Below are 27,603 nucleotides of genomic sequence, written 5' to 3'. Positions count from 1 at the left end.
TTGGTGACCATTGAAGGGTGTGTATCTAGTAACTTCTTTCACCAAAGGCTTTCATCATCCCAAAATGTTTACAAAAATAGCATCAATTTTAGTCTGATTGTATACAGGAGGCCAACTCAACTTTCCCCTTCTATGATGACCCTAGACTTTCTATACTCTTCGCCATATCTATTTCCACATGTAGGTAGGTTCTTCATGGTTTTTTGTTTTGTTTTTGTTTTTTGTTTGTTTTTGTTCTCCTTATATTTTATTTGTTAAGGTTAGAGATTGCCATTTAATTTCTGCTTGTCCTTTCCTTAAGATCTACAAATTCTGCTCCCATATTAGTCCAGAACCTATCACTGTCTCCCACCAGGAAAGGGAACATTCTTCTTCAAAAGGAGGAAGGGCAAGGCCAGGCAGTTCCCACAGAAAGCAAGAGTGGGTAACTTCTCACAAGGCAGAGGGCATGAGGACTAGCTTGACAGTTCTACTCCAAGGAAAACCCAAATAAACAATGGCAAAGGCAGGACGCTGGGGTATTCTTAAGTTGTCCCCACTTCCTGTTTAGCATTCCAGGACTTGGAAACCTGCAGGATATACAGAACCAGTACAGCACTGACAGAATCTGATGGCAGCATGAAGAAGCCAAGGAAGGCGCTGCACGGCAGGCCTCAGGCTTCTTTGACTCTCGCACAACAGGTTCTGTGTCCAGGTGTGTCTCCATGATCACACAGGTTATGCAGATGGTTCCTAAGCATCGAAAGGAGAGCCATTCGGCTCACAGGACTGCAGAACAAGGTTCCCAAGAACAATATGATTAAGATACAAGAACCTGTAGTGCTCAATCAGGTTGTAAGAGGTGGACCCCAAGGTCTTGGACATCAGTGCTATCTTTGCCATCATTGCCACTGTCACCTCCAGCCAGGTTCTCCTGCTGACAGGCCTCTTCGGAACCAGGATGTGTGCTACCCTGATTCTCCTTGGAACCCAAAACCACGTATCTGCCTTTCTTCAGCACCAGCTGCCTTCTCAGCTCATCTACCATATGTGAGAGATCTCGCTTCCTAGCATATGCATCTTTGACATCTGCATAGGACTTGGGCTCCACCTCACTAACCTGGAAGTTCAGGGTGTGGGAATAGAGGTGCAAAGCTGCTCGGATGCTCTTCCTGGCATGCAGAGAGACTTATTAGTGCTGATGTTCTTTATCATGGCCTGGGAGGCCTGGTCCATTAGCTTCTTGGCCAGGCCAAACGTCAGTGGGAGCGCTTAACAGCCAGTGAGGTGATGTGTTCATGAGGGACATTATCAGGATCTTCTTCCATTTTGGCTAGATCATAACCCATGATCTTCCCAACCTCATCCTCAGCAATGTAGGAGAGCTGGGCCACGAGAGGCCATGATAGTAGTACTTCATCTGGTAGTTCTCGGGCAGGCAGAGCAGGTTGCAGTGTTGTATGTTCATCAAGACATATGGCCGAGTCCAGCAGATGTTCATATTGGCGGCAGAAAAGCCTATCAGACTCGGGAGAATCAGAGAGGATGCCACAGATCACAGGGACACCAGCACCATTTGCTTTAAGACAGCTGGGTTATCCAAACAGGACTCATACAAGATGAGGACGATCTCTCACTATCTTCCATTTCGTTTCGGCGATGATGTACAGAACTTCGTCCATCTTCATGCAAGTGGGGCCCCAGTCGTGTCTGAAGTGAATGACGACCACGCGGACCTCCTCTGAAAGAATGGCCTGGTCTACCTGCCAGTCACTGTGTAGATGCGGAAGCACCTACAACATCTTGAATGCGCTTGCGCAGCAGGACCTCGCGAGCTACCTCTAACCTCCTGTGAGCCCACAGGGCCGGACCAACGGCTCCTCCACCCAGCATCAGCGTCCTTTATGTTTTGATCTGCGATGTTCATCAAGACTCAACAAGATCCATGGGACAGGACAGAGGTGCATTGCCTTCTAAGAAGAATGTGGACAGGACAAGATCTTAATTATCCTAGACATTCTTCCCAAAATGATCTGATTTTATCTGTGTTTTAAAAGTACACAGATTTATCTGTTTCCAATAATATTGTGTAGTATAATTAAATTTGACAAATACTTTCTATACTCCTATATTTTCTTAAAAATTAGTATTTAATTGAATGATGAAAAGTTACTCATGCAATACTCAAGTATTTGAATGTCTCTGTAGCAGAATATCACTGGTGTTTATAGTCAATTAAAAAGGACTAGTGTCATTATACCATCAGAATCAGGTATAATTTTCAGAGTTCGGGAAAATTTCAAATTTGCATTCTAATATTTCATGAGATGTGCTCATGGCATATTGATATTATATTGAGTGCAGTTGATGGAATCACAGGGATTGTGTAGCATGTGCCTTCTGCTCTAATCAAGCATACACCAAAATTCAAGATTTTTTTCCACATGAAAAGTTAATGCATACTCCAAATTTGAGCTCTTTTCATTCTTCTATCCAAACTCTTAGTGTCATCACACAGTTGACTCAAATAACACAAACACGAGTTTTCTGAGCATTCTAGGCTCTGTGACTTTGCTCTTTACATGGAAAAGCATTTGTCATAGACTCTGACAAAAGAGAAAATCACCTTTTCTTCTCCAAACATGTTCTACTCCTCTGGTAAAATCTCTAAAGATTGTTATTTAATGCATAGGGTTTCTCTCTTATCAAATAAAAGAAGTATTATATTTAGGGGTGGTAAAGTGTCACATGACAGCATGACAGTACAAAAAATTAGGTCGTGTAGAAGTGGAGTCCTGTGAAGACTACCAAATACACCTACAGCATAATTGATGGCCACAGACGTAAGATATTTTCATGCATAATAACCTTAAAAATCTTACCATTTATCATGACTCTAATTTTTTTCAATTTTACAGTTCCATGGAACAGGCCATTTGGTGGTATTTCTTTCTACAAAGGTATTTTACTTGTGTTAATATTTTAATTCCTTGGTGATATAGGAATGGCAGTATGTGCTTCAGTTTATATATATATATATATATATATATATATATATATATATATATATATATACACTTGATATTCTGTCTCAAAATCAGTAGTTAATTAGATGGTCAATGGATAATGCTTTGCATTCTCCTGTCCAATCCGTATTGTATTTAATTTTGTGGAAGTTCTGCATTTATTATTTCCTCTTTGTAGTAAACAGTACTCTCAAGTCTTATTTTAAATTCCACTAAGTAGATGTCACTCTATCATGCACATTCGAACCATCTGCTGCTTCCTCCTTTGAGGTCAAGCAGATTTCTACCCTTCTGTTTGTTTCAGGCACATCATTTTGAGGACTGGCTATACTACTTAGATCAATGTGTTATACCTGACTATGTCTGTTTCTGAAATATTTTTGAGTATTCGCCAGTCGAACAATGAATATTGCTGAACTTATTTTCTTATATTGAGAGCTAAGATGATTCTGAAAAAAATATTAACAGGGATTAGCTTGCAATAAGCTACTAATTAATCTTGCTGTATTGCATGTTTTGTTGCATTTGGCAGATCCATTCGTGAAGCCAAGAAGCACAACAAAATGGAACTTCCCATGCAGATATTCACTGAGGACATTGCATGCTGTGACACTGTATGTGAATACAAAACCAAAGCTAATATTCCAAGTTCATGGCTAGGAGAGAGTCAGTTTGTAAAGTAAAGGAAGATGGAGACATAAGAAGAGCATGGATGGGGAGAGAGGGACAGAGGGACAGAGGGACAGAGAGACAGAGAGAGAAGAAGAGAATTTAGACAGTATTATGTGGAAATTATATCTGTATCCAATGCAGACATAGGATTCTCATACGTGATATGTAGAGAGTAACATGAAACAAGACTGATTCATGTACTAGAGATCCAAAAAGAGGAAATACTTTTTGTTATATCACTGAAAATTGAATCAAATAATTCCAAAAGCATACATTTCCAAGTGAAGTATTATTACTACAATTAAACTGCCCCCTCCTGAGGCCTTATTGCTTATATATAGACTTGTATGTTGTTTCCACTATTCCTTATTCATTTTAAAATATTTATGTCTAGTAAACAATTTTTATTATGTAATATAATAAATTGTAAAATATTATGTAATATAATAAAATGTAAAAGCATTACAATTTTTCTCCATACTTAAGTGTTCAGTGATATATTAGCTCTTTATCTCCATTCTGTGCTCTTTCTCTAAGTCTCTTACTGTGCATCCTCATACCTTCCTTTGAATACCAGCTACAAAGTCATGGCTTTTCATCCTCATGTTTATTTGAATAATCTAGTCATGAGGGTATCTTTGCACATAACTTCTGTTCAGAAATTACCCTTATAAATTTAACAGTAGTCTCTCTCTCTCTCTCTCTCTCTCTCTCTCTCTCTCTCTCTCTCTCTCTCTCTCTCTCTGCGTGTGTGTGTGTGTGTGTGTGTGTGTGTGTGTGTGTGTGTGTGTGTGTCTGGGTGTCTGGGTGTGTATGTGTGTTCATCTTTGTGTTTAGTGTTTAGGATAAAACTCACAACCGCACACTATATAGTAGTTCTGTCATTGAGTTAAACATAAATATCTATTGAATAATTATCTATTTTTCTAATGCTTATATTACTGTCCACTTTCCAGTATTGGGTTTAGTGCAGATCAGAAATTTAACTACTATGTAGCATGTAGAGCATTGAAGACATTTCCTCATGTAAAGCAGAAAAGACTGTGGCTCGGGGATCACCATCTCTGTCTTTCATAAATGCTAATGGGTATAAAATGGACCTAGAGTCAGTGTTCTAACACGTCACTGTGGACACTGCACTAGACTTACAAAGGGGAATATAATGAAGATATTTTAGATCACAAAGCAATTTCTTACTCTTACCAGGTCTACATTATACAAAACAGTAATTAAATACAGTATAGAATAAATTTTGATTCAGTGACATAAATTAAGGAACAAGCACTAACTTGGCTGACCATTGGTGTTCTCAGGACAGAGAGGAGCAGAAGAGCAGAACGACCCATAGGGAAATGTTCTCTTGCCTCTGCTGTGTGACTTCAGCTGTCATTGTACATTGTCATTGCTGAGCATTGTACACTTTTGTGACTTAGATCCATTTCCTTTAACATGAACATTTTTACTAATTCTCTCCCACAACTCTAATGTTTTAATATTTTATCCAACCATAATTATTAAAAAACCTTTTGTGTAGTTCAGAAGATTAGTAATAGATAATTTTTAACTTTTATTCATGTTATATGTTTATTTCCTTTTTGTCTTTGAAGAGATATTATCAGATAATCAAAACATTCTTCTACCTTTCTTAAATATCCTCTCTTTTTTTCTTTCTCCATATTCTCTAGTCAGTATTCAGAAATAATTCTTCATATATTATATATATATATCAATTTCTTATTAGTTTTCTTTGATTTTTTGTTTATCATTTAGCCTTTCTTTTATAGTTTGAAAATTCTTTGAATCATCAATGTATTTCATTAGTTAAGATACACCTGTAAAGTTTTTCTATGGATAAATTAGGAAAATGTTTTAACTATTTTGATATTAGGATTTTTCTGCCTAATTTTTCTTTTTTCTTTACTCTTAAGATTGAATGTATATCCCTCAGACACTGCTTATATTTTAAAATAGATTGATGCAGGTGATTTTAGAATTATCTTTATTTGATAATTTCATGTAAGTATAGAAATGCCAAATCACCTGTACAATCGCAAGATATCCCCAAACCTTTCCCTAAATTCATATTCTTTTCTTGACCTCAGTAATTACCAATGTATAAAATATTGACTTTTGGTCTTAGCATTGTACAGAAAACAACTGCACTGTCCTCATGAGTCAATGCTTATACCATGGCTCGGGGACAGCATTTTACTACACGCCTACATGATTTTAGTAATGTGTTTTAAAATTCATACCTTGTTAGTGATAATATCGTCTCACTGCTGCACATTTAGTCTACTAATATGTAATTTCAATATTTAAAGTTATTATTTCTATCTGAAGATATAATTAAATATATTTACATTAAACATTTTTTTATTTATCTTTGAACAATTAAAACATTTTATTCCTCATAGAAGGAACATGTGAGCTATTGTAAGGTCGATCTTCTCTCTTAAGAATTGCTTACATTTCTGTGGTTCATCATGGCTCAAGAAATATTTTAGCATACATAGTAAAACTACCAGTTCTATTTTAATTTTAATGCTTTAAAATGTTATTTGTAGAAATATTTTATTTAAAAAGTCTCTTTGCCTTGAAATCTGTTTTATAAAGAAAATCACCATCAGAGATGTACACATCTTCATCAAAATATTCATCAAAATATCAGAAGCTTTACTTTTCTTTAAATGTTCTATGCTCACCATGTCTTTTATAATAAAACTTTGGCTTAAAATTATGCTGTGTGTGTGTGTGTGTGTGTGTGTGTGTGTGTGTGTGTCTGTGTGTGTGTGTGTGTGTGTGTTTCCTTGTTTTTTCCTGGGAGTGTTAAGAAATGGGGTCTTGTTTCTAAAATATTCATTTTGGATTCCCAGATCTATCACCATAAAAGATTTCAACACTATATCTGTATGCCATCTAAGTATTTACAAACCCTGACATGATAAGAGTGCTCACTACTTTTCATTTTTATAAAAACAATTGTGCTGCTTCTCAACCTCATTTTCCTAGAACTGTGCATATGAAGCACATTGGAAGTAAGGCTGTAATGACGGAAGTCCAGTTGGAGAGGAATTAAACATCTCTGCTCTCTTTTTAAGTGCCCTCCCTGACTACCTTCTACCATAATGAAAGAGAAATCAGGATGCTGAGCTCTAGTACCCATGGCTTCTCAGTCACCCTTTATCATGCACAACCTGTAGGAGTTATGTTTGTTTTCTCAGTACCAAGAACTAAATTCTAAGATAAATATGTTAGACTAAGTGTCTTCCAGCCTTAACCTATGGGAAGAAAATAAGTTATACATTAGAGGAGTTGTTACAGATTATAAATTGTAAATAATGATTAGATCATATTAATTTTGTATTCATGAGCTTTCAAGTTATTTTATAGCATTTTTTCTCTCTGTACATTCTATAGCCTCTATATGTAACAGCAACAAACTTCGATACAGTGAATGACATAATCAGCAAGTTACTGCCAATGATAAGAAAACATGTAAGTTACTTTCAGTCTATTTTGAGATAAAATTGAATTTTGCTTTTGAGATTCACATATGTGGAAATGTGTAAATACAGATGAAATTTGATCATGATACATTTACAAATCATATTTTACAAATGCCTCCTTTTTAATCTGAAGTTATTGAAGACATAATAGTCCTTTGAGTGACATTTTTTCTTGAATTCGTGTCTAGTTTTATGTGAAATGAAACTCATAGCCCAATGGCTTGAGCTGTATGTGTAGTTTCACTAGAAAATACATATCCACTGTAATAAATTGTGATTAATTTTTCATATGTTCACACCTAATTTAAAGGATGCCAATGTTAGAGGGAATATTTTTCTTTCTTTTCTTTTATTTTTTTTTTTGAAAATTAGACTATACTCCCTATTTGGTATGTAATTCTTTAGTCTTTCCCATTTCTTCTTCTTTTTATTTCTCTGTGTGAATGTGTAAGTGTACATGTTCTAGTGCCTTTACTTTTAACTTTTAATAAATCTTTAATAAATGAGTCTACATTTCTATATCTGTGTATATATTGTCTTTCTATTTTTATTGTACATGTGTATCTCTTTATAACTGTGTGTGTGTGTGTTTCTCTGTGTTTGTGCGTCCCTGTCTATAGCTTTCTGTGAGTTTGTACAATGAGAATCCACATATCAGTCTGCCTCTCTGTCTTTATGTCCCTCTACCTCCCCCTCCCTCTCTCTCTCACTCTTTTTCTCTTTCTGTTTCATTATCACCTCTCTTTGTATGTTGTTGTGTAGATGGGTATTTGGTGGTGTGTCTGCTTGAGTGTCTTTGTCTGCTAGTTTAGAACTTAAAAACTCTATGGGACAATGTCATTGGTTTTAAATAGGAGTCTACAAGAAAATGAAATTAATAATAATTCAAGTTAGAGCCACTCCTGGAGGCTGCTCAATATTTCAACAGAATGTTCTATTCAGATGATTGTTTCAAATGGAACCCTAACACTGTGTGCAGTAATTATGTCCTAGGACTTCTTTTGAGCATCCAGCCTATTTTCTAGGATAGACACATGTCCTTCATCTCCACAGACTGGACACCTCTCAATGAAAGCCAAAGTCTGTTTTCACTTCTAGGCACCCTCAAAGACTCTCTGTTTTTGACTCTTGTGTTCACTGTTGTCGAAGTTATCATATCTTTTGAATGTTAACTTTGTTAAACTCATCATAGTCGCCATGAGTATATGCCTCTGTGGACACTAGGTTGTGTGCTCATGTTACGTCAAAGTTCAATACACCACACACAGTCTGCACAGATGTAAGAAATTTCATAATACTATTTGTCTTGGTTAGTGGTAATGGCTGAATGCAACTTCTTATAATATTGTGGATCAGTAGACCAAGGCTCCCCCAAGAGGAAAGGCAAGTACCCAAAGATTTTCTCCTGAAATCAGTCCTGTTTACTCAAACCTGTGGTTAGAAGAAGTATCTTTAATACTAGTCTAAATAATTTCCCTGCTAGAGAGCTAGAAATGATACTTAAAGAAAATCGCTAGGCTCTTCAAGACTCTGATGTCAGTTTATTTGTGATGGTTGGTTCTTTTTGCCTCCCAGAACACTGAAGATTACCAACTGTGGTTCTGTCCTGGCCCTGGAAAAGCTCCAAGACTACTCCAAGGTAATAACAGGGAAATCTAAGGAGGGACTAGCTGAGTTTGGTGAATTGTCAATATATTCATTATTTTAAAAAAATTAAAAAAAAATCATTTGGTGATCACTACAGAAAATCCTCCTAGCTACATATCTCAAGGGTTTCCATCACTCACATGCTAGCTCACAACCATCTATAACTCCAGTTTCAGGTGATCTAATTCCCACATCTGACCTGCACAAACACCAAGTCTAACATGGTAAACAGGTATCTATGTGAGCAAAAGACATACACACAGAAACAAGTTTAAATCTAAAATGAAAAATCTTCAATTTTTTTATTTATTCCAAATTCTATAGTTGTTTTGTAATGATTATTAGAAATGTAGCCATTTTCTGAATCCATGTAAAGTATTCAGTTCACATCTCCTATGACCAGTAATTCTGCAACTGAATATGAAATGATCTTCTGATCTCTGGAGACAACCTGACTTAATTACAGCTATTCCATTTGTTGCCTTCTTTTATTTATCACTAGATTATTGCCAAATAAATAATAGTAATAAAATTATCAGAAAAGTTTGAATAAGAATTAAAAATTTGAGATCACCAAATATGCTTGCAAAGCTGATCTTTTAAAAGCTACTGAAAATTTGAAGCTCTAACTCATAAAGTTGACCTTCATACAAATGACATAAGTCTCGACAGATTTAAGAGAATGCTCTCCCACTAGTGCCAGATAAGAAAACACTCTCTTACATAGGTACCTGTGGTCTCTGAATAGCCCATGTATGCTCTTTAGTTGGTGGCTCAGTCTCTGATTGCTCCCATGGGTCCAGGTTGATATTGCTGATCTTTCTATGATGTTTCCAATCCTTTCGATTCTTTCAATTCTCCCAACTTTTCCATAGGTGTTGTTGACCTCAGTCCAATGGTTAGACGTAATATCTACATCTGTTTTAGTCAGCTGCTTGCATGCTGAGGACAACCATGCTAGGCTACTGGCTGCAAGCACAACATTGCATCAGTAATAATGTTTGGGATTGGTGCTTAATCATGGGATGGATCCCAAGTTGAACCTGTCACTGACTGGTCACTGCTTCAGACACTATTCCAGTTTGTCCTGCACTACATTTAGATAGGAGCAATTTGAGGTTGAAAGTTTTGTAGGCGTGTTAGTGTCCCTGTCCATCCACAGGCGTCCTGTTTGATTAAAAAAAGGTGGTCTCTTCAAATTTTACATCTGCATGATTTGGCGTTTTGGCAAAATTTCCTACCTTCACTCTTGGGAGCACCCCTATCCCATGTCTCTGGGATATTCTAGAGGTTCCCACCAATCCCAAAAGTTGTATATTTCCATTCATTCTCCTGGGTCCCTTGGCCTCTCTCATGTCTTCCCCCATACCTGATCCTGACCTGTTCTCCTCCCATTCCACTCTCACACATAATCTCTCCCTCTGTATGTCTCCCATGGTTATTTATTCCCCTCTGCTAAGTGGGATTGAAGCATCCTTACTTAGGCTTTCCTTATGGTTTAACTTTCAGTGTCATGGATATTCTGTACATTCTGGGTAGTATCACTTATTAATGAGTATATACCATTCATGTCCTTTGGAGTCTGGGTTAGCTCACTCAGAATATTTTCTAGGTCCATGCAATTGCTGCAAAATTCACAATGTCCTTTGTTTTGAGTAACTGAATAGTATTCCATTGTGTAAATAAACCATATTTTCTATATTCATTCTTTGGTTAAAGGACATCAGGGTTGCTTCTTATTACAAATAAGGCTGCTATTAACATAGTGGAGCTCGTGTCTTTGCGGTACTGTGGAGCATCTTTTGGTTATATGCCCAGGACCAGCATATCAGGGTCTTCAGGTACAACTATTTCCTGTTTGCTGAGGAACAGCCAGATTGATTACCAAAGTGGTGGTAGAAGTTTGCCATCCCACCAGCAATGGAGGAGCATTCCTGTTTCTCTACAATCTCACCAGCAAGTTCTGTAGTTCTGTTTCTATTTTGAGAATAGTTTAAGGAGTTTTGATATTAGCTCTTATTTGAAAGTCTGGTAGAATTATGCACTAAAACCATTGTGCCCTAGGTTTTTTGTTACGGTTCTTGTTGTTGGTTGTTTTTAATGAATTCTTCTATTTCCTTAGGGTTTATGGGACTGATCAGTTTATCTGATCTTGATTTAATTTTGGTATGTGGTATCTGTCTAGAAAATCATCCATTTCATATAGATTTTCAAGCTTTGTCAAGTATAGTCTTTTGTAGTAAAACCTGATGATTTTTTAAAATTTCCTCAATTTCCATTATGTCTCCCTTTTCATTTCTGATTTTGTTAATTTGCATACTATTTCTGAGACTTTTAGATAGTTTTAGGTTTATGTGTCTTGTTGATTTTCTCAAGGAACAGGATCTTGGTTTTTATGGATTCTGTTTCTAATTGATTTCAGACTTAATATTATTTCCTGCTGTCTGCTTCTCTTTGGTGTGTTTTCTTCTTTTTGATCTAGATTTTTCATTGTTCTTTTAAGTTGCTAGCATAGATTTTCACAATTACCTTTATGAAGACAATTAGTGCTCATATTTTATTTTATATATGCAGTATGAAATATTTAAATTGCTTAATATAAAGCTAGAGGAGTGAAGTAGGATTCTTATGATGTAAAAATATTATTAGTATTAATACTCCAACAGACATGTCTTAAAATGGTTAGAGAAGAATACAGCAAAAGTCCCCCTACACAGTGCACAATTAGGTCTATATTCTCTAAACAAAGTGATACACTGAAAATTTTCTCCTCATTATTTTTAGAGTTCTCAGCTTAATTTTTTATAGTATCCCTGTAAGGGTTCTAATGTTTTAGAATGTACAGTCTATATTTTCCTGAAGAAGGTGGAGGAGGAGGAGAAAGAAGAGGAGGAGGAGGAGAAGAAATACAGCAAAACATTCTAAATTGTATCAGAAGGGTTGCCCATATTCAGTTACAGTAGTTACAATTCATGTTTTATTTTTTCATAGGGCATGAATATCCACATGACATTAGAATGATAAATATTCAAAAGAACTTCAGTTCACGGGACTTAAGAAATTTTACAGCAGTCCCTTCCCTACCTGGGGTAATCATGAAATATCTAAACGCTGATGTACATGGGAAATTCATCTTAAAACCCAGAAACTCAACAAGAAGCCAGCAACAAAAAAGTGAGTCTGCCATCCTCCTTCAGGTGGCTTTTCCTAGTTCCCATTTTAATTTGTCATAAAATATCGCAGCATACTATAGTTTTCTTGTTTAGGAAAGGGACACTGTAAAAAAAAACATATTAGCATACAAAAACAATAAGTTTCAGGTCCATATTAAAAGAACTCTAAATTCTGATGCGAAGACTAATCTTGATTATAGGGAGAACATTTCATTTTTTTCAGGCAGATATTTGCCATAAACTGGTATGCCAAGATACTGCGTACACACATTTTTGCCCCATTAGAATAAACAGGTCTAAGACATGGATCATGATATGTTCCCATCAAGTGGTTTCATGATTAGAGCACAACATTACTTATGAACTACATTTTGACAATCTATTGCAATGAAATCTACATAGAAAAAGTAGATGTATGAGATTGAAGATAATCTGTTGCAGGCTTGACTAGAAATCACCTTAGGCTTGTAGGCCACTCCCTAATCTCATTTCAAGCCTATAACAAATATCTTTTAGACCGACATCTAGATTCGAAATGGCCCTAACATTGATAGACTGGGCCTTTTGAATTATTTTTTTCAAATGATAGAGTACTTTTATTATTTCTCCTTATTTTTTTTCTTGAAAACCTCCCAATTATACCCTTGATTTCTTTCAAATTTTGCTTTTTTATTTTTTATTAATTTTATTTACATTTGAAATGTTGTCCCCTTCCTGGTCCCCCCCACCTTATCCCTCTTCCTATTTGCCTCTAAGAGGGTGCTCCCCCACCAACCGACCTACTCCCACCTTACCCCTCTAGCATCCCCCTTCTTTGGGGCATCAAGCCTCCACAGGAAAAAGAACATCCCCTCCCACTGAGGCTAGACAAGACAGCCATCTGTTATATGTGTAGCAGGGACTGCAGACTGGCAATGTATGCTCTTGGGTTGTTGGCTAAGACCGTGGGAACTCTGAGGGGTCAAGTTAATTAATATTATTGTGCTTCCTATGGGGTTGCTATCCCTTTCTCCTCCTTCATTCCTTCCCCTAACTGTTTCATTGTGGTCCCAGGACTCAGTCATATGGTTGACTGAGAGTATTGCATCTGTCTCAGTCAGAAGCTGGTAGACCCTCTCAGAGGACAACCCTGTCAAGTTCCTGTCCACAAGCATATCATTACATCATCAACACTATCATCGTTTAGTGTCTATGCATGAGATAGATCAGAAGTTGAGGCAATCTTTGGATGGCCTTCCTTCAGTCTCTGCTCCAGGTTTTGTCCATGGATTTCCTTTAGACAGAAATAATTCCGAGTCAAAAATTTTGATATGTGTTTTGGTATACATATATATAAATAAACACATACACACACACACACACACACACACACACACACACACTCAGACATCTCTGTCAATCTATATAATATTACTTGTGATTTCAGCCCTCATAATTTTGAATTAGATAGCCAGGCAGACAATATGTTTTACAGTGAAGAAGACTATTTATATTGTGTTATATGACTCATTCGTTTACTTTTAATTTTTTTGTTTTAAGCAACATATTTAAAATTGTATTATAGTCCAATATTCTAAAAGAAAACTCAGAAGGGAAAAAGAAACTTAATTTCAGCTCTGAACTTACACTATAGTGTATAGTCATGTATATTTTCTCATGAGGGGGACATGCTGCTGCTGAAATAAACTTAACAATGGTCTTCAAAATGCTGAACAAGAAAACGAAGGATGAAAAGACCTTCATATGACATTTGAAAAAATAGAAATTTTTTAAATGAGAATAAAAGTGAGGGTGGCTATGAAAATGGATGTAACTATTGAAGCAACAACCTGTTCATAGTTCAGGGAACTTATTCAACCAATGTATCTAGTATTTCATGATACAGTATGGAGTTAGATCGCATCATCTTGTGAGAATTCCCACTACAGAACACAAGACCATGTCTTAGAGACATCACTAAGATTAGTAACAGTGTAGGGCATATGGGAAGAAGGTTGCAGAAACACAACACGATAATTAACCCATTATAATAGGGACATTTTGCAATTGAAATTTGGTTTTGTAAAAGATCTTTATAAATTATACTATCCCATGTAATGATCTCAACTCCTGCTCAGATATGAAGGAAAAAACTTTTAAGAAACAAAGAACTTCTATAACATCGTGGTTGGACAGGGGCTCTGTGCCCCACCAGGAGCAAGTATGCACCATCCCACAAGTTAAAAAGGGAGGAAAACTGTTTGGAAGAGAACTCAGCTCCATTTGTCAGGATGGCGACCTGCCCTCGGCAATCCTGGTACGTCTCACATGGCTTTTCTCTGGCTCTCCTAAGACAAATTCCTGCTTCTTAAATACCTCACTCCTTCACTTCTATCACCATGTCGAGTAAAAATTGTGTCTCAAATCATTGGCTTTCCAATAGGAAGATGAGAGAGGGATATTCAGAAACCATCTATTGGAAAAGTTGGATTTAATCCCTTAACTACTTTGGAAAATCTGATATAAAGAAAAGTTGCGTGATCTTTAAGGGTTAACATTAGGGTAGGACGTGTACAACAAAAGATTGCAGCACAAAACCAGCCTGAGGTCCTCTATGTCCATGCCAGCACTTGCACTGCACCTGTGCACACCATTGGTCTGGTTCTCAAGGAGCAAATAGTGCTCTGTGCTGTGTGAAGCCTGACGTATTTCTCTATCTTTTTCTCAGGACATGCTGTACCTACTAAAAAAGGAAGGGCCCACAACCAAGGGTGTCTTTATAGAACCTCCAAGTATAACTTTGTTCCAAACAGTAAAGGACAAATTGGATTCAGAAGAAGAGGTGGATATAAACAAGCAATCAATTTATGTAGTGGCATGGATCTTTAAGGTAGGGAAAGTCCTTCCATCATCCACCTCAGGATTCCTCTGTGTTTCTGGGAGTAGTTGTACTTCATTTTGCATTCCCTTGAGTGACAGTAGATACCTATGAGAGAAATCTGATATGCTCAAAGTCTCCTCTGTTAGTGTTAATAACATGGATGATGTTTTGTTCAGAAATTGTTTAAGCAATGTGATTGTTGGACTATCAAAAGTGAACCCTCCCCTCATTTCTAGGAGACCCGATCTCAAAGCAAATGTCCCTATTCTCTGGTATACAATTTTTCTAACACTCTCAGCCTATGCTCGGAGCCCACAGTTCAGGAGTTATTATGTATATGTATAAACTGGGGCTTAGAGTCACAGGATATTTTGTTCTTTGTACCTTGACTAGCTGTGGTTTTCAGTAATAGTCTCCATTCATTTCAAAGAGAACCTTTTTTGATGGGTAAGGGCTAGATTATCTGTGAACATTAAGTTAAATATTTATAATAGAGTTAGGATTTACACTTGTTTAGTGAACATTAGGACATTTTCTAAGCACCATGACCACATGTGCCTCCATGCTTCCAGTACCAGACATCGCTTTCTGCTCCTGAGAAATATAACTTCCTATGGTTGTCTTTATCGTGGTTATCATAATTGTATGTTTCTATCATTTAAAAATAGTATTCAAAAAATGTATTAGATTGCTTATATGTGCTAGTTTGCTCAACTGTCCATTAGAGGCATGCTTAGCTAAGGAAAGGTTTTCCTGTAGTCCAAGTAAATCTGAAAATGTACTCTTTGGTCTCTAGCTTGAATAGATGAAATTTACTGGGCCCACATATCATGGAACGTTTTAACTAGGGGAAATTTGGGGAACTGTGAAGAAAGTTGGAACTAAACTGAAATTTACAGGTGAATGTACTTTGAATAATTTCCATGTTTAGTTTTTTCCACAAAAATATTTTTCCTCTCTTTATAAGGACTTCCTCCAAAACATCGAGGGAAGTCTGATGTCTTCAAAACTATATGATGAGTGGATTGCTGTAACCGAAAAAGTCAATGATGAAGAGAAATTAGTCGCAGTGCAGAGGTAATTGTTGGCAAACTGTGAACAACATCCACAAAATAAAAGTAACATTTGCTTACACACATTAAAGATTATATATCACAGAAATATTTTCTAAGAACACTGACAGACAGCAAAAGGTTTCAATTGTTCACAGTGTTCACAAACACGAAAGACACTTTTAAAAGAGTATGAGTTACAGTGGGAATTACAGTAGCCCACGATTATAATCTTTCATATTCCAATTAGATTTGTCTTTTTTCTGAATTGGGTAAATATTTCAAGCAATAATTTGAGTACAAATTCTTTCATTTTATTTTCAGAGCATCCTGCTTACGATACGATTACTCCATTCCCTTCCTTAATATTTACAAATTGAGTATACTTGTTTTAAAATAACTGTCTCTGTGTTCAGTCTTTTAGATAAAATGCCACCTGAAAATGCAGCTCTTCTGAGGCAACTTTTTCGTATATTATATGAAATTAAAAATAATTCTGATGTTAATGAAATGTCGTCTTACCACCTATCTGTTGGGTTAGCCCCATGTCTCTTATTCGTGCCCAGCTCCTGCAATAATGAAGTGACAAATGATATTAGCAAAAAGGTAATTAGATAAGAAATTTACACCTAGCGTTGATAAGCCTTTACAATGAGACAGGAAAACAGGATTATCCTGAGAATCTTGTTTATTTTGTTGTTGTTGATTGTTTTGGTTTTTGTTTTGTTTCATTTTGTAAAGTAAGTACAGCTTTGAAAGGTGTTCTTCTGGAGGAAGGGAATCATTGGTGCGTTTGAAATAAAATATAAATGGGCATTTGAGCTCAGTGACTCAGTCTTATGTCTTTATCATTTATAATATCCTTAGACTGACCCAGTGAGAACAAATGCTGTGAAATGATACAAAAAATAAAAAAATCCTGGGTACTGGGTTCAGCAATCAAGACTTAATTCTGACATATTCAGTTGTTTTCAAGGTGGTTTCCCCAACAAAAAAAAAAGGCAATGCAATTTGGATTTTTTAATCTTATATGGTCCTTAAGAATTCCTGATTAATGTGAGTAAAATACCATTGGCCTCAGGATGCTGGTTATTATTGGTTTACAGAAATTATTGAGTATATTTTTCTATGTTAGCCACCTTTCAAGAACTATATTAACCTACCAAAACTTATGCATTACAGTGATCAAGTGGTTATTTTGACTCTAAGTATTTGAGTTTCTGATCCATTATTAATTGACCAATTGTCCTTGGACCTGTAAGGAACATATTGCAAAACAACTCAACTGAGAAACAATAATATTCCTCATATTGTGTAGAATCAAAGATCAGGAGAAGACAAGGTTCCAATGTACCTGCCATTGAAGATACATAGTTATCCCGTTTCCTCCCAGTCGACCTTATTTCAAGTACCTCCCATATAATGAACCATAAGATCAAGATGTTACCATTGCATCTGTACTGAGTCATCACTGTATTAAGATTACATAATTAATTAAAGATATGTGAAGAAATGGCACCTACAGTGATATATTGATGCAGCTGTTACCATTGCACTGCACTGAGACACATGAGTGTTACTGCTCAGATGGGTTTGCCTCTCCCTTGCTTTTTAGACAGCCCATGGGAACTTTCAGTACAATGGTATCCACATTCAGAGGCCATTTTCCCTCCTTAGCTCTGCCTTTCTATAAGCATCCTTATAATCATGCTCACACATGTATGTGTCAAATGTAACCAAAGCTATTTCAATGGACAGTATGTATCACATACTGGCCATTACAATGTAAAAATTGGAAATCATTCTCTTATGTAACATTGCACTGTGATGATCACACTTGATCATCTGATCTCACAATCTTTTAAATTTCTGACAAAATCCTGCACCTATATTTTCTAACAACTAACTTTTTCTCAGAATTTTGAACTGCATATTTTTAGCCTCCAAGACTAACAATAAAATGTGATTTTGCAACCATGCAAAATGACAGAGACCCTCTGTGTTTGCCCTGTTTTGTCATAGATTTCTCTAGTGAAGTTTATGATCGAAAATGCGCCACAGTTTTTTGGAGAGGACTTGGCTGCAGTGTGGCATGGAACATCACTATATCATCCTCCTGGAGGAAAGTCCTCATGTTCCCAGAGTACTCAAACAAGTTTTGAAAACATGAAGGAAACCAAACATGGACTCAGCAGCTCCCCTCGTGGCAGGACATGCACTCCTGGCTATAATACACTGCGGAGAAGGCCAGCTGCTCTTCTTCCCTATGAGGGCATTATAGGTATGTATAGTTGTTCTACTACCATAACTTAAAGTTAAATCATTGAGCACTGAAAATATGATTTATAACAAACAACAATGAAGGATTTACTAAACCATGTGAGGGATAAATTCACCTATGCATTATAGATATTATCCTATTGTTAGAATTTGCTTCCAAATTTTAGTACCTCTTTCCTCTGGTCCTGAGTTCATGTTAGAGGTTAAACCCAGAAATGAGATTAAGAAATTAAGAATATGTAAAGAAACCACAATTACAGTGATATATTGATTCTTAACATAGATTCTTAAAATAAAGAAAATAGCAACTTAATAGCAAATTGGATTTTCTCTATGTAACAGCTCTGGCTGTCATGGAACTTGATCAGTGAACCAAACTGACTTCAAACTTACAGAGATCCTCTTGTCTCTGCTTCCTGAGATCTAGGAATAAAAGCATGTGCCACCATGCTAGTCTCTTATGAAAATCTGAAAATATAGCATAATAAACCCATATGGTTGACATAGACACTATGATCTCAGATTTGAACTCACAGATCAGTGGATGAAGCCAAAGACTGTAACAGAAGTGCAGTCAGGCAAATTGTGTAGTGAAGGACAGATACTGCTGGTACTTTACTGTTGTCCACGGCAGTCAGAAAGTCACATAAGGAGATGAAAAGATTGGTACTACATGAGTGTTTGATTCTAATACCTATAGCCATAGCTTTCAAGGCAAATACAAGAACTTACTCTTCATACATGAAGTACGGGCCATATACAACTATATATCGAGTGCCTTATGAATCAAGATCATTATAAATGTTATAATATTAATTAGTTATTTTCTGTGTGTTTGTGATATTGCATAAGGCATGCAGGCGGTAAAAGGAAAAGGCTATGCTAGGGCTAAATGAGGGCTAAATGAGTTCAGTTACAGCAATGATTTCTCTTCTTTCTTAGATTCACAAAAACACGAAGTCAATGTACATACTAAACCAACTCTTAATCCACCACAGGCAAAACAGAAATGTTTGTTTGGCAAATCTCTTACAAGTCTTTTTGAAGACAAAAAGTTGCCTACTCCAATACTTGTGAGTATCATTTTGGGTTTCTACAGCATCTTTGTTCTAAGTAAGTTATTTAATCAAACAGATTAATGTTTAGATAACCTATCCATGAGGGTAAGATCATTTTAAAATAGAAATAATTTCCACTGAATTTTGAGTCATGTAATTGAAAGAAATCAAAAATACAAAAGAAAAAGAAATAATATTCCCACGATTTACACTGATTGCATCAAAGATCCTAACCCACCAGCTTGTTGGAGGAAATGGATCTATGGAAGGACCCTGATGATTACCCAACTGTAAAGTCTTCCAGTTTCTTTATGCCTCCATATTATTCTGGAGTCAATACCTTAATATCATTACCTCTGAGATTACCCAATCTTTTAAAATTAAAAATTCTATAGACTTTTACTTTATCAATGAATTAGACATATACATTGTTTTTTGCTATATAGTAACATCTTTTATTATATAGTAGACTATATTTAAATGCTGCCTAATATAGCTTAATCTATTTTAAACTAGTTACTAAACTTCTTTAGAAATATATATTTACTATCCACATCTATTTTAGCACTATAGCTGAGTAGGAATTTATGCTATGTGTGAACAAATTTATCTTGTCAGACACATGAGCATTACTGCCCATTTCTTGGGTATTTTAGAGCAGAATTTTCTGGTAACCATGTTTTTAATCATGTAATCAATTGAAAATAGAGAAAATATGGGGTAAATCTGTGTATGATAGTCATTTTTACAGAGTAAAATTATGGAAGAATGATTGACAAATACTTGGGTTCTTAAATGTGACAGCATCTTTAGACATAGTTAACAATAGGAAGTCACAGAAAAAGGAAATAAAAGTTTCAGAAGTATAGTGAAAAATATTTATAAATATATTAAAACTTAGGATACATAATAGAGGCCAGGACAGACAGGAAATAAAATACTGATTTGATCTCTAGAAGGGAAATATCCCAATATTTACATAGAATGCTTAAGAAAGATATTCATAGAAGGAAACAGAAAGTAATACAGGACCATTCACCAAAATGCTTTGGGGAACAGAAGTCCAACAAAATCATGATGTTACAAATTAGGGAAAAATGGATTAGGGAAGAAAATGTATTTGGAAGCTAAAACAGAAAAAAGTTCAATGACTTTTCTATTCCTCTCAGTTATTACTGTGCACCCAAAACTATCCTTGCTCAGGTTCACAATAAAAGGCATATTTGTGCTTTAGATGTGGATGTCTAATAATACAAGCTTATCCTTATCCCACACAGGATATGCTATCCATAATTGCAGAGAAAGGGCATGAATCGGATCACATATTCAAAATTCTACCTAAAGAATCACACTGGTCCCTGAGGTATAGGCTTGACAGTGAACAACATATTGACTGGGACGAGGAATGCGTTCTTGTAATAGCATCTGTTTTAAAGGTAAGGAAGGTTTTTACATCACCAAAATTAACATCCCTCTAGAGATGCATATGTCCTTTTCTGTCCTTGAGATTACATGACGGTGTCTGCTTCCTGGAGCTATGAACACATGACCTCTTGATAAGAGGCATAGCAGGTAAAAGTCTGACAACCTCAAAAGATTCATCACAAGGACACAGGTGAACATCATCTGTTGGAAGTTAACATCCACATATATCAAATGGGCTTTAGTTTGGCTTTACAAAAGTTCCTACTGATTTCACCTCTGAAGTAATAGTGGAACAAGTTAAAATAGTGGTAAAAGAGTGTTTCACAAAACACATGTTTCAATAACTCTTACCAAAAAATGTCCTTCAGAAATAACAGCTCAAAATGGCTAGTCCACCACTGATCAATTGGTGTTCCATGTTGGATATTGCCCTCTCTACAGTAGATACATGAAATTATTTTCAGTCCTAATCAAAAAGCAAACCAGCAATTTCACTTTATCTGAATATTCACACTGGTCCCTGAGGGATAAGATAGACACTGAACAATATATTAATTGGAATGAAGAATGCATGCTTGTTATATCATCTGTGTATCCCGGAACTATGAACACATGATCTCTTGATAAGACACATGGCAGGTAAAAGTCTGACAAAGATTAGAATGTCACAAGATTCATCCAAAAGACACAGGTGAACAGCTTCTGTTGGAAGGTAACATCCTCATATATCAGATCTGCTTTAGTTTGGCATTACATATATTCCAACTGATTCACCTCGGGCCATATATTGTAAAGTAATAGCAGGACAAGTAATAATAGTGATAAAAGTGTGTTTTACAAAATTCATGTCTTTAACAATACTTACCAAAAAATATCCCTCACAAATAACAATTCAAAATGGCTAGTCCACCACTGACCTACAATAGGCTATCAATGTTTGATATTGCCCTCTGTCCAGGAGATAAACAAAATTGTTTTCCTTGTCAATCAGAAAACAATCCAGCACTTTCACTTTTGCCAGATATTGACATCCTAATTCCATGCCAAGTAGTCAAGAATTAACCTAAGCTACATTTAACCTGTCTACCACTCTTAATTTGCCAGCAAGCTGCAGTGACTCTAGAGCAAATGTCATTGTTTAATTTCTGTTTGGGCCTTGATCTGAATTCACCTCTCAGAGGACTGTGGACTATGGCCCAGACATCAAGAGAAAAGATAATGTTCAGGGATTAACTATGTTTAATAACATTGGGCAAAGGTACCCAATTATTCCTCCTTGGCCCTTGAGCTTGCCAAGTGTGTCTGGTTCAAATTGTCAGAAACTTGGTACCACATCATGGGGAGAAAAGTTAAGATCAGTGACTGAAGGTAGCCATGTGCATTCAAAGCAGTTTACAGGAACACCTGGGATTCTTCCAATTCTATGACTTGCTACCCTTAGTACAACACGAAAGTTATTTGTGGTATTTTACGAGCAAAGACAGTTTCTGTTCTTTAAACAAACTAATGCTTACAATTTAATTTATATTGTTGAACCTTTACCAATTTTAAGAAAAAGATGTGATACTGAGACCTTCTCACTTGGAAAACATATAAGAAATTTCCTCACTATTCCAAGTGGTCTGTAAGCAGAGGTCTACATGTTTGTTACAGCTTTACTCTGTATGTACTATTCAGATTCACCAAATTATACAATCAGGATCAGGTAATTTCTGGTGCTGCCATCTTTTGATAGTTGCCTATTTCCAAGAATAGGAGGATATTTTTTTTTGTTTCTTTGTTTTGTTCATTTGTTTTATTAGTTACTATCATCATCATCATCATTATTATAATTATTATTTTTACTTTACATTTGTTTATTTGTTCATTTTATGTCTCCTATGCTGACACCCCCCCCACTCTCTCCTCACAGTCTCTTTCCTTCTCTGAGCCAGTTACAGACCCCTGCTACTACCCTGTCACCTCAACTCTGTTCAGGGTTAGCACATCTTCTCTCCTAAGGCCAGTTGGGGAAGGGTTTTCAAGTCAAGAGCTTGCAGATAGCCCTGCTCCACATGTTGGGGGACTCACATGGAGACTAAGCTTTAGATTGCTATAAATGTGCAGTAGGTCATGCTGCAGCTCCTGTAGGTTTTTTAGATGGTAATTCAGCCTTCGGTAGCTCCTAGTGGTCCTGAGTAATTGATTCTGTAGCTCTTCCTATGGAGTTCCTATCTCCTTTGGGTGTGGAATCCTTCCCACATTTCTTCCATACAAGTCCCTGATTGATCCATAAAATCCAATGGTTGGCTATGGCTCTTCATATCCCATTTCAGTCAGCTGCTGGATGGAGCCTCTCAGAGGTCACTTATGATAGGCTCCTGTCTGGATATTCCATGTAGGAGCTGGCTTCCTTTAGGCAGAGAGAGCTTTGAGCTGGGAAGTGGAGTGGAGATCTATGATTGCAAGGAGTGGTGTAGACTAGAAACCAGGAGAGGCAATTTGAACAGACTGTAGTTTTATTTCATTGCTATAGCAACTAGGACTCTGCTTCATTCATTAGGTAAGGACAAACAAGATCCTGCATATTGGTTCCACATTTGATCCAAGATTCTGGAGAGATGGCAGTTTGGGAATCTTTTAGGAAAATATGCTCTCAACCAGTGACTGTCAGCCTCCCTAATCCTGTAACACTAATATATTTCCTCATGGCTTTGTGACTCTTAACCAGTACTTCATTTTGCTTCTCATCATAATTCAAATTTTGCTCCTCATAGTATTATAAAGAAAAATGGATAGAATATCTGATATGGAAAATGTATGTGACCCCATATTGATTATGACCCACAAGTTGAGAATCACTGGTCTAAACTGCTAATTTTAAACAATGTTTTTCAAGTACTTTCTAGACTGTACATTGACCATTACTTTTTGTTTTATTTTCAATAAAAAAGGATTTTATTATTAATATTGATGGAAGCTTACTAACCTTGGAATTCTATGAAAATTGGCTTAGCATTCCGGACGAAGGAACTCTGGCTGAAAAAATTAATGCCATTCAAAGGTAATGATACAGTAAACACTTGGGGAACTGCACCAATATAGAAGTAATGCTTTTGTAAGGTACATAGGCTTGTGTTTACAGGATTATAAGCTGAAATGATGTCCCATGCCAAGAGGTTTCCTTAGCTCAGACATGTATTGTCACTTTTTAAACATTCCCATTTCTCAAGTTAGCATGTTGAACCATGTCTGTAATCTTACCTGGGAGTCTTCTCCTTTATAAATGCCATGATTTAGAATACAGTCTATGTAACACCTTGTGTTCAGGTTAGCCTAGAGTATTGGTTTAGTTCCTGTGTGAGACAAATTAAAAGAAGTATGTGCATATAATACCTGTGGAATACTTGCATCCTAGAATTGTTGCCATGGTATTGTGAATATTTCACATGGTCAATATATGTAATTGATTAGAACATAAATCTATTACTTAATTCTTTTTTCTCAACTATAACTATGTAGAGACGTCTAGGTCAGGTATAGCTTTGACTTCTTTGAGTCATTTTTCTGTGTGATACTCCATAGAAGGATTTCATACTTAACCAGAGCTTTGAACTCCCATTGCAACCCAGGAGCCCTGCATCTCTGTCTTTCAGTAGCAGAAACTTTTATAATTGTATTTTGTAGGGTCACTAGTGTGCTTTCTGCTCCTTATGTTCTAGAGTGTCACAAGAGTGTTCCATGGATTCATACTACATTAGATATTAAATGTGTCTCCACTCCATGATGGTTGGAAAGATGGTTTGCTGTTTAATAACACTGGATGTTTTCATATACAGAACACACATGGGCTTCAAAAATCTTCATTCATTTTAATACCAAGGCATTAAGTAGAGTCAGGAGTGGGATTCTGCTCCTTAAGTTCTAGATTCTTGTAAGACTGTGTCATGGATTTATAATACATTAGATGTTAAAGGTGTCCCCATGGTGGCAAGAAAGATGGTTTGCTGTTTGATAACTCTGGATGTTTTCACACACAGAACATACATGGTTTGCAACAATCTTCATTCATTCTGATACCAGGGATCCTAACACGTTCCTCTGGCTTCTGTATGTAGCAGTCATACATCTAGTACACTGATATTCATAAATAATTTTAAAAATGATTTTCCGTGATGCTGTACAGAAATGTGATTTGCGGAAAATGTTTTATGTAATACTCTAGCTATATATTCTTTCTTCTTTTGAATTCTGATTATACTAAGAGTTGGTCCACACAACATTTACTATATTTGTTCTTCTTAGTTAGATTTCTAACTTACATTATTTTCAAGATGGTCTAACCTAAAATTCTCCTTTTTCTTTGTTTAGCCTTTTGCAACAGATACCAGAACCAAACTTTATACTATTAAAAGATCTCGTGTGTGTATTAGTAATAATAAAAAATTCTTCCATGAATAATTTAGACAGTTACAGGTTATCTTTGAGAATAGCTCCACATGTACTGTGGGGTAAGACTTCGAGAGACTCATTATTTGGGACTGACGTCTTAAGAAAGGTAAGGGAATCTGAAATTTGCCTTTGGGAACAAAAGTCTAATTATTATTCAGTAATTGGTAATACTATAGAAAGATTATTTCTCTAACAGGAAACCCTAGGTTTGCATTCTTCTGGAGTGGAGTAGAATATGTATTGATCTATTTCAGAAAGATTTGGGAAGGGAGATTTATTTTAATGTAGTTTAAAGTAAGTCAATCATTTCTTTCTACTGTTCTTTCCTTCTTTCTTCTTAGACATTGATTTAGATATTGATGTTTTAGCCAACAATAATCTGCACATGTAATGGTAATCCAAGAAGACTAGGGTGAAATTTAAAAAGATCTGGATTACCTAGGCTTTGTTTGTTTTTTCCATTGTAGCCCTATTTTTGGAGTATAGAATAGTTGTGTTTCATAGTGGTGAGAACATGATATTACTAAATATTCACATCATGTGAATTGCTGGTCATATTAAAGCACATTGCATATACATATATGCATATATGTATGTGTGTGTGTGTCTATGAGTGTAAGTGTACTTGTACATGTACATGTATTTGTATATGTATATACATATGTAATGGTGAATAATTGGTGTATATTTTGTCTGCTTTCCATTATTTTAGCACTAACCTATTTCAGGTACAGTTTTATGTTCCTCAGGTATACTGTAGCTGTTAATTTTATTATAAACACACATACATCAACATTTTTTCACTTATTTACTGCATATCCTGATCGCAGTCCTTTCATCCAAGGCCCATCTTCGCAACCTGTTTTTCTCTCCATTCTTCTTTACCTCAGTAGTGTAGAACTTCCATTGACACCAACTCACTCTCATACATCAATGCACAACAGGAATATGTGCTTCACCTTCCACTGAAGCCATACAAAGCAGCCCAGATAAAAGAAACCAACCAGTGGTAGAAAACAGAGTCAGAGCCAGCCTGCACACGAACTCTTAGGGGAGATACCTGAAGATCAAGCTGCCCATCTGCTACATATATGTAGGGGGCCTAGATCCTGCTGCTGGAGCATATGATGGGGGAGGTCCTGCAGATTCAAAGCTGAAGGATCACAATAATCAAAGGCTACAGCAAAATACCAGGATATAGAAGGAGAGGCATCTCAGGGAGGTTCCAACATTGAGAGTATAGTAAAATACAGAGAACTTAAACCAGACTTATTTCATTGTGCATTTGCAAGAAAATCTATTTGGACAAGAGTATATAATGTGTGACCACTTATGGCAAAACACATCTCACACATTGTATTTTTAATTTTTTTAATTTTAATTTGACTTAATTTTTATTTAATTTTAATTTTTGAAATTTAGTGAGGAGGGATTGTTTCCAAGGGATATCTGGAAGGATTGAAAAATGAAATGAGAGTTACTTGGTAGCATGATTAGAAATTTCAGAGAATCAATAAAGGACATATATTTTGAGAAGGATAAAAGGCAAAGAAAATGTAAATATGACAGAAAGCAAGATACATGTTAACTAGTAGCTCCCAGGTCCACAGAAAAGAAGATATCATGATGTAACTCACAATGGAGGATGGTAGCCCAAGGGATAGCTTGAATAAGATTCTTACTCAGGACTCTACTTGGCTTGGACTAGAAACATAGCTTTTTTAGTTAATTTCTAATTACCAAGGTACTGGAAACCTAAAATCCAAGCCTATATCAAACTGCATGTTTAGTCCAAATGAAACAAGAAAATGCATATTTCACTCTTAATAACTATTAATGGTTCTTCCTTTATGGACAGTGCTTTTCAAACATATTCTTTTGTATGGTCAAATATGAAAACAAAGAAGCAAAACTATTCTGTACAATCTGCATATAAAATAGGACTATCCCGTGCAGGTCTGCTCAAACATAAAATAGGTGCATGCTGGGAAGAAACATGTGATGAGTAGAGTTTACTTAACCTAAGCCATCATCTCAGAAGAAAAGTAACTTACCAGTGCTGTTCAATTTAGGAAGTGTCATAATTTTCTACGATTGCTGTGACAAAACACTGATGAAAAGCAACCCATAGAGACAGGTTACACTTCCACAATATACTTGCAGAGTTACCAGGTTAAATACTGGCTGTCAGAACCCAAGATGAAACAGGAGGCAGAACAGGCAGAAGCCCCTGGTTAAGGAACACTACACAATTATTTTCTGACTAATAACTCAAGGGTGGTGCCATCCTGGAGATCTGGGCCCTACAAATTCTAAGGTTAATCAGGACAATATCCCTTAGACTTCACTATAGAATAGGTCAATCTGATGGAGGCATTTTCTCAATTAAGACTCCTCCTCACGAACTTCTTCTCTCAGTCACATTTCTATGGCCTTAATAAAACACCAGGATTTAAAAAACCAACCAAAGTACACATGTGGGAACGCATGG

The 27,603-nt window shown here is 36.1% G+C and overlaps 1 protein-coding gene and 2 pseudogenes across 1 annotated transcript in view; 1 reads left to right on the top strand and 2 right to left on the bottom strand.

Moving 5' to 3' along the window:
- Nucleotides 1-823: 823 nt before the first annotated feature.
- LOC116895964 lies at nucleotides 824-1,480 on the bottom strand (annotated as a pseudogene).
- A 109-nt stretch (nucleotides 1,481-1,589) lies between these two features.
- On the bottom strand, nucleotides 1,590-1,781 carry LOC116896103 (annotated as a pseudogene).
- Nucleotides 1,782-1,846: 65 nt separating this feature from the next.
- The window catches only part of LOC116895589, a 55,961-nt gene continuing 30,204 nt past the window's right edge, over nucleotides 1,847-27,603 (top strand). The window contains exons 1-15 of the mRNA XM_032896816.1: nucleotides 1,847-1,940; nucleotides 2,898-2,939; nucleotides 3,538-3,619; nucleotides 7,098-7,175; nucleotides 8,762-8,825; nucleotides 11,825-12,007; nucleotides 14,124-14,302; nucleotides 14,714-14,875; nucleotides 15,834-15,943; nucleotides 16,335-16,524; nucleotides 17,941-18,199; nucleotides 19,141-19,271; nucleotides 20,534-20,692; nucleotides 23,615-23,724; nucleotides 25,032-25,218. Of these exons, the coding sequence (XP_032752707.1) occupies nucleotides 2,902-2,939; nucleotides 3,538-3,619; nucleotides 7,098-7,175; nucleotides 8,762-8,825; nucleotides 11,825-12,007; nucleotides 14,124-14,302; nucleotides 14,714-14,875; nucleotides 15,834-15,943; nucleotides 16,335-16,524; nucleotides 17,941-18,199; nucleotides 19,141-19,271; nucleotides 20,534-20,692; nucleotides 23,615-23,724; nucleotides 25,032-25,218 (1,932 nt within the window). The 5' untranslated portion in view covers nucleotides 1,847-1,940; nucleotides 2,898-2,901. The remainder of the gene's footprint in view (nucleotides 1,941-2,897; nucleotides 2,940-3,537; nucleotides 3,620-7,097; nucleotides 7,176-8,761; nucleotides 8,826-11,824; nucleotides 12,008-14,123; nucleotides 14,303-14,713; nucleotides 14,876-15,833; nucleotides 15,944-16,334; nucleotides 16,525-17,940; nucleotides 18,200-19,140; nucleotides 19,272-20,533; nucleotides 20,693-23,614; nucleotides 23,725-25,031; nucleotides 25,219-27,603) is intronic.

Source organism: Rattus rattus, chromosome 3, assembly GCF_011064425.1.
Source record: "Rattus rattus isolate New Zealand chromosome 3, Rrattus_CSIRO_v1, whole genome shotgun sequence".
Taxonomy (NCBI): Eukaryota; Metazoa; Chordata; class Mammalia; order Rodentia; family Muridae; genus Rattus; species Rattus rattus.
This window is presented reverse-complemented; position numbering and strand designations above follow the sequence as displayed.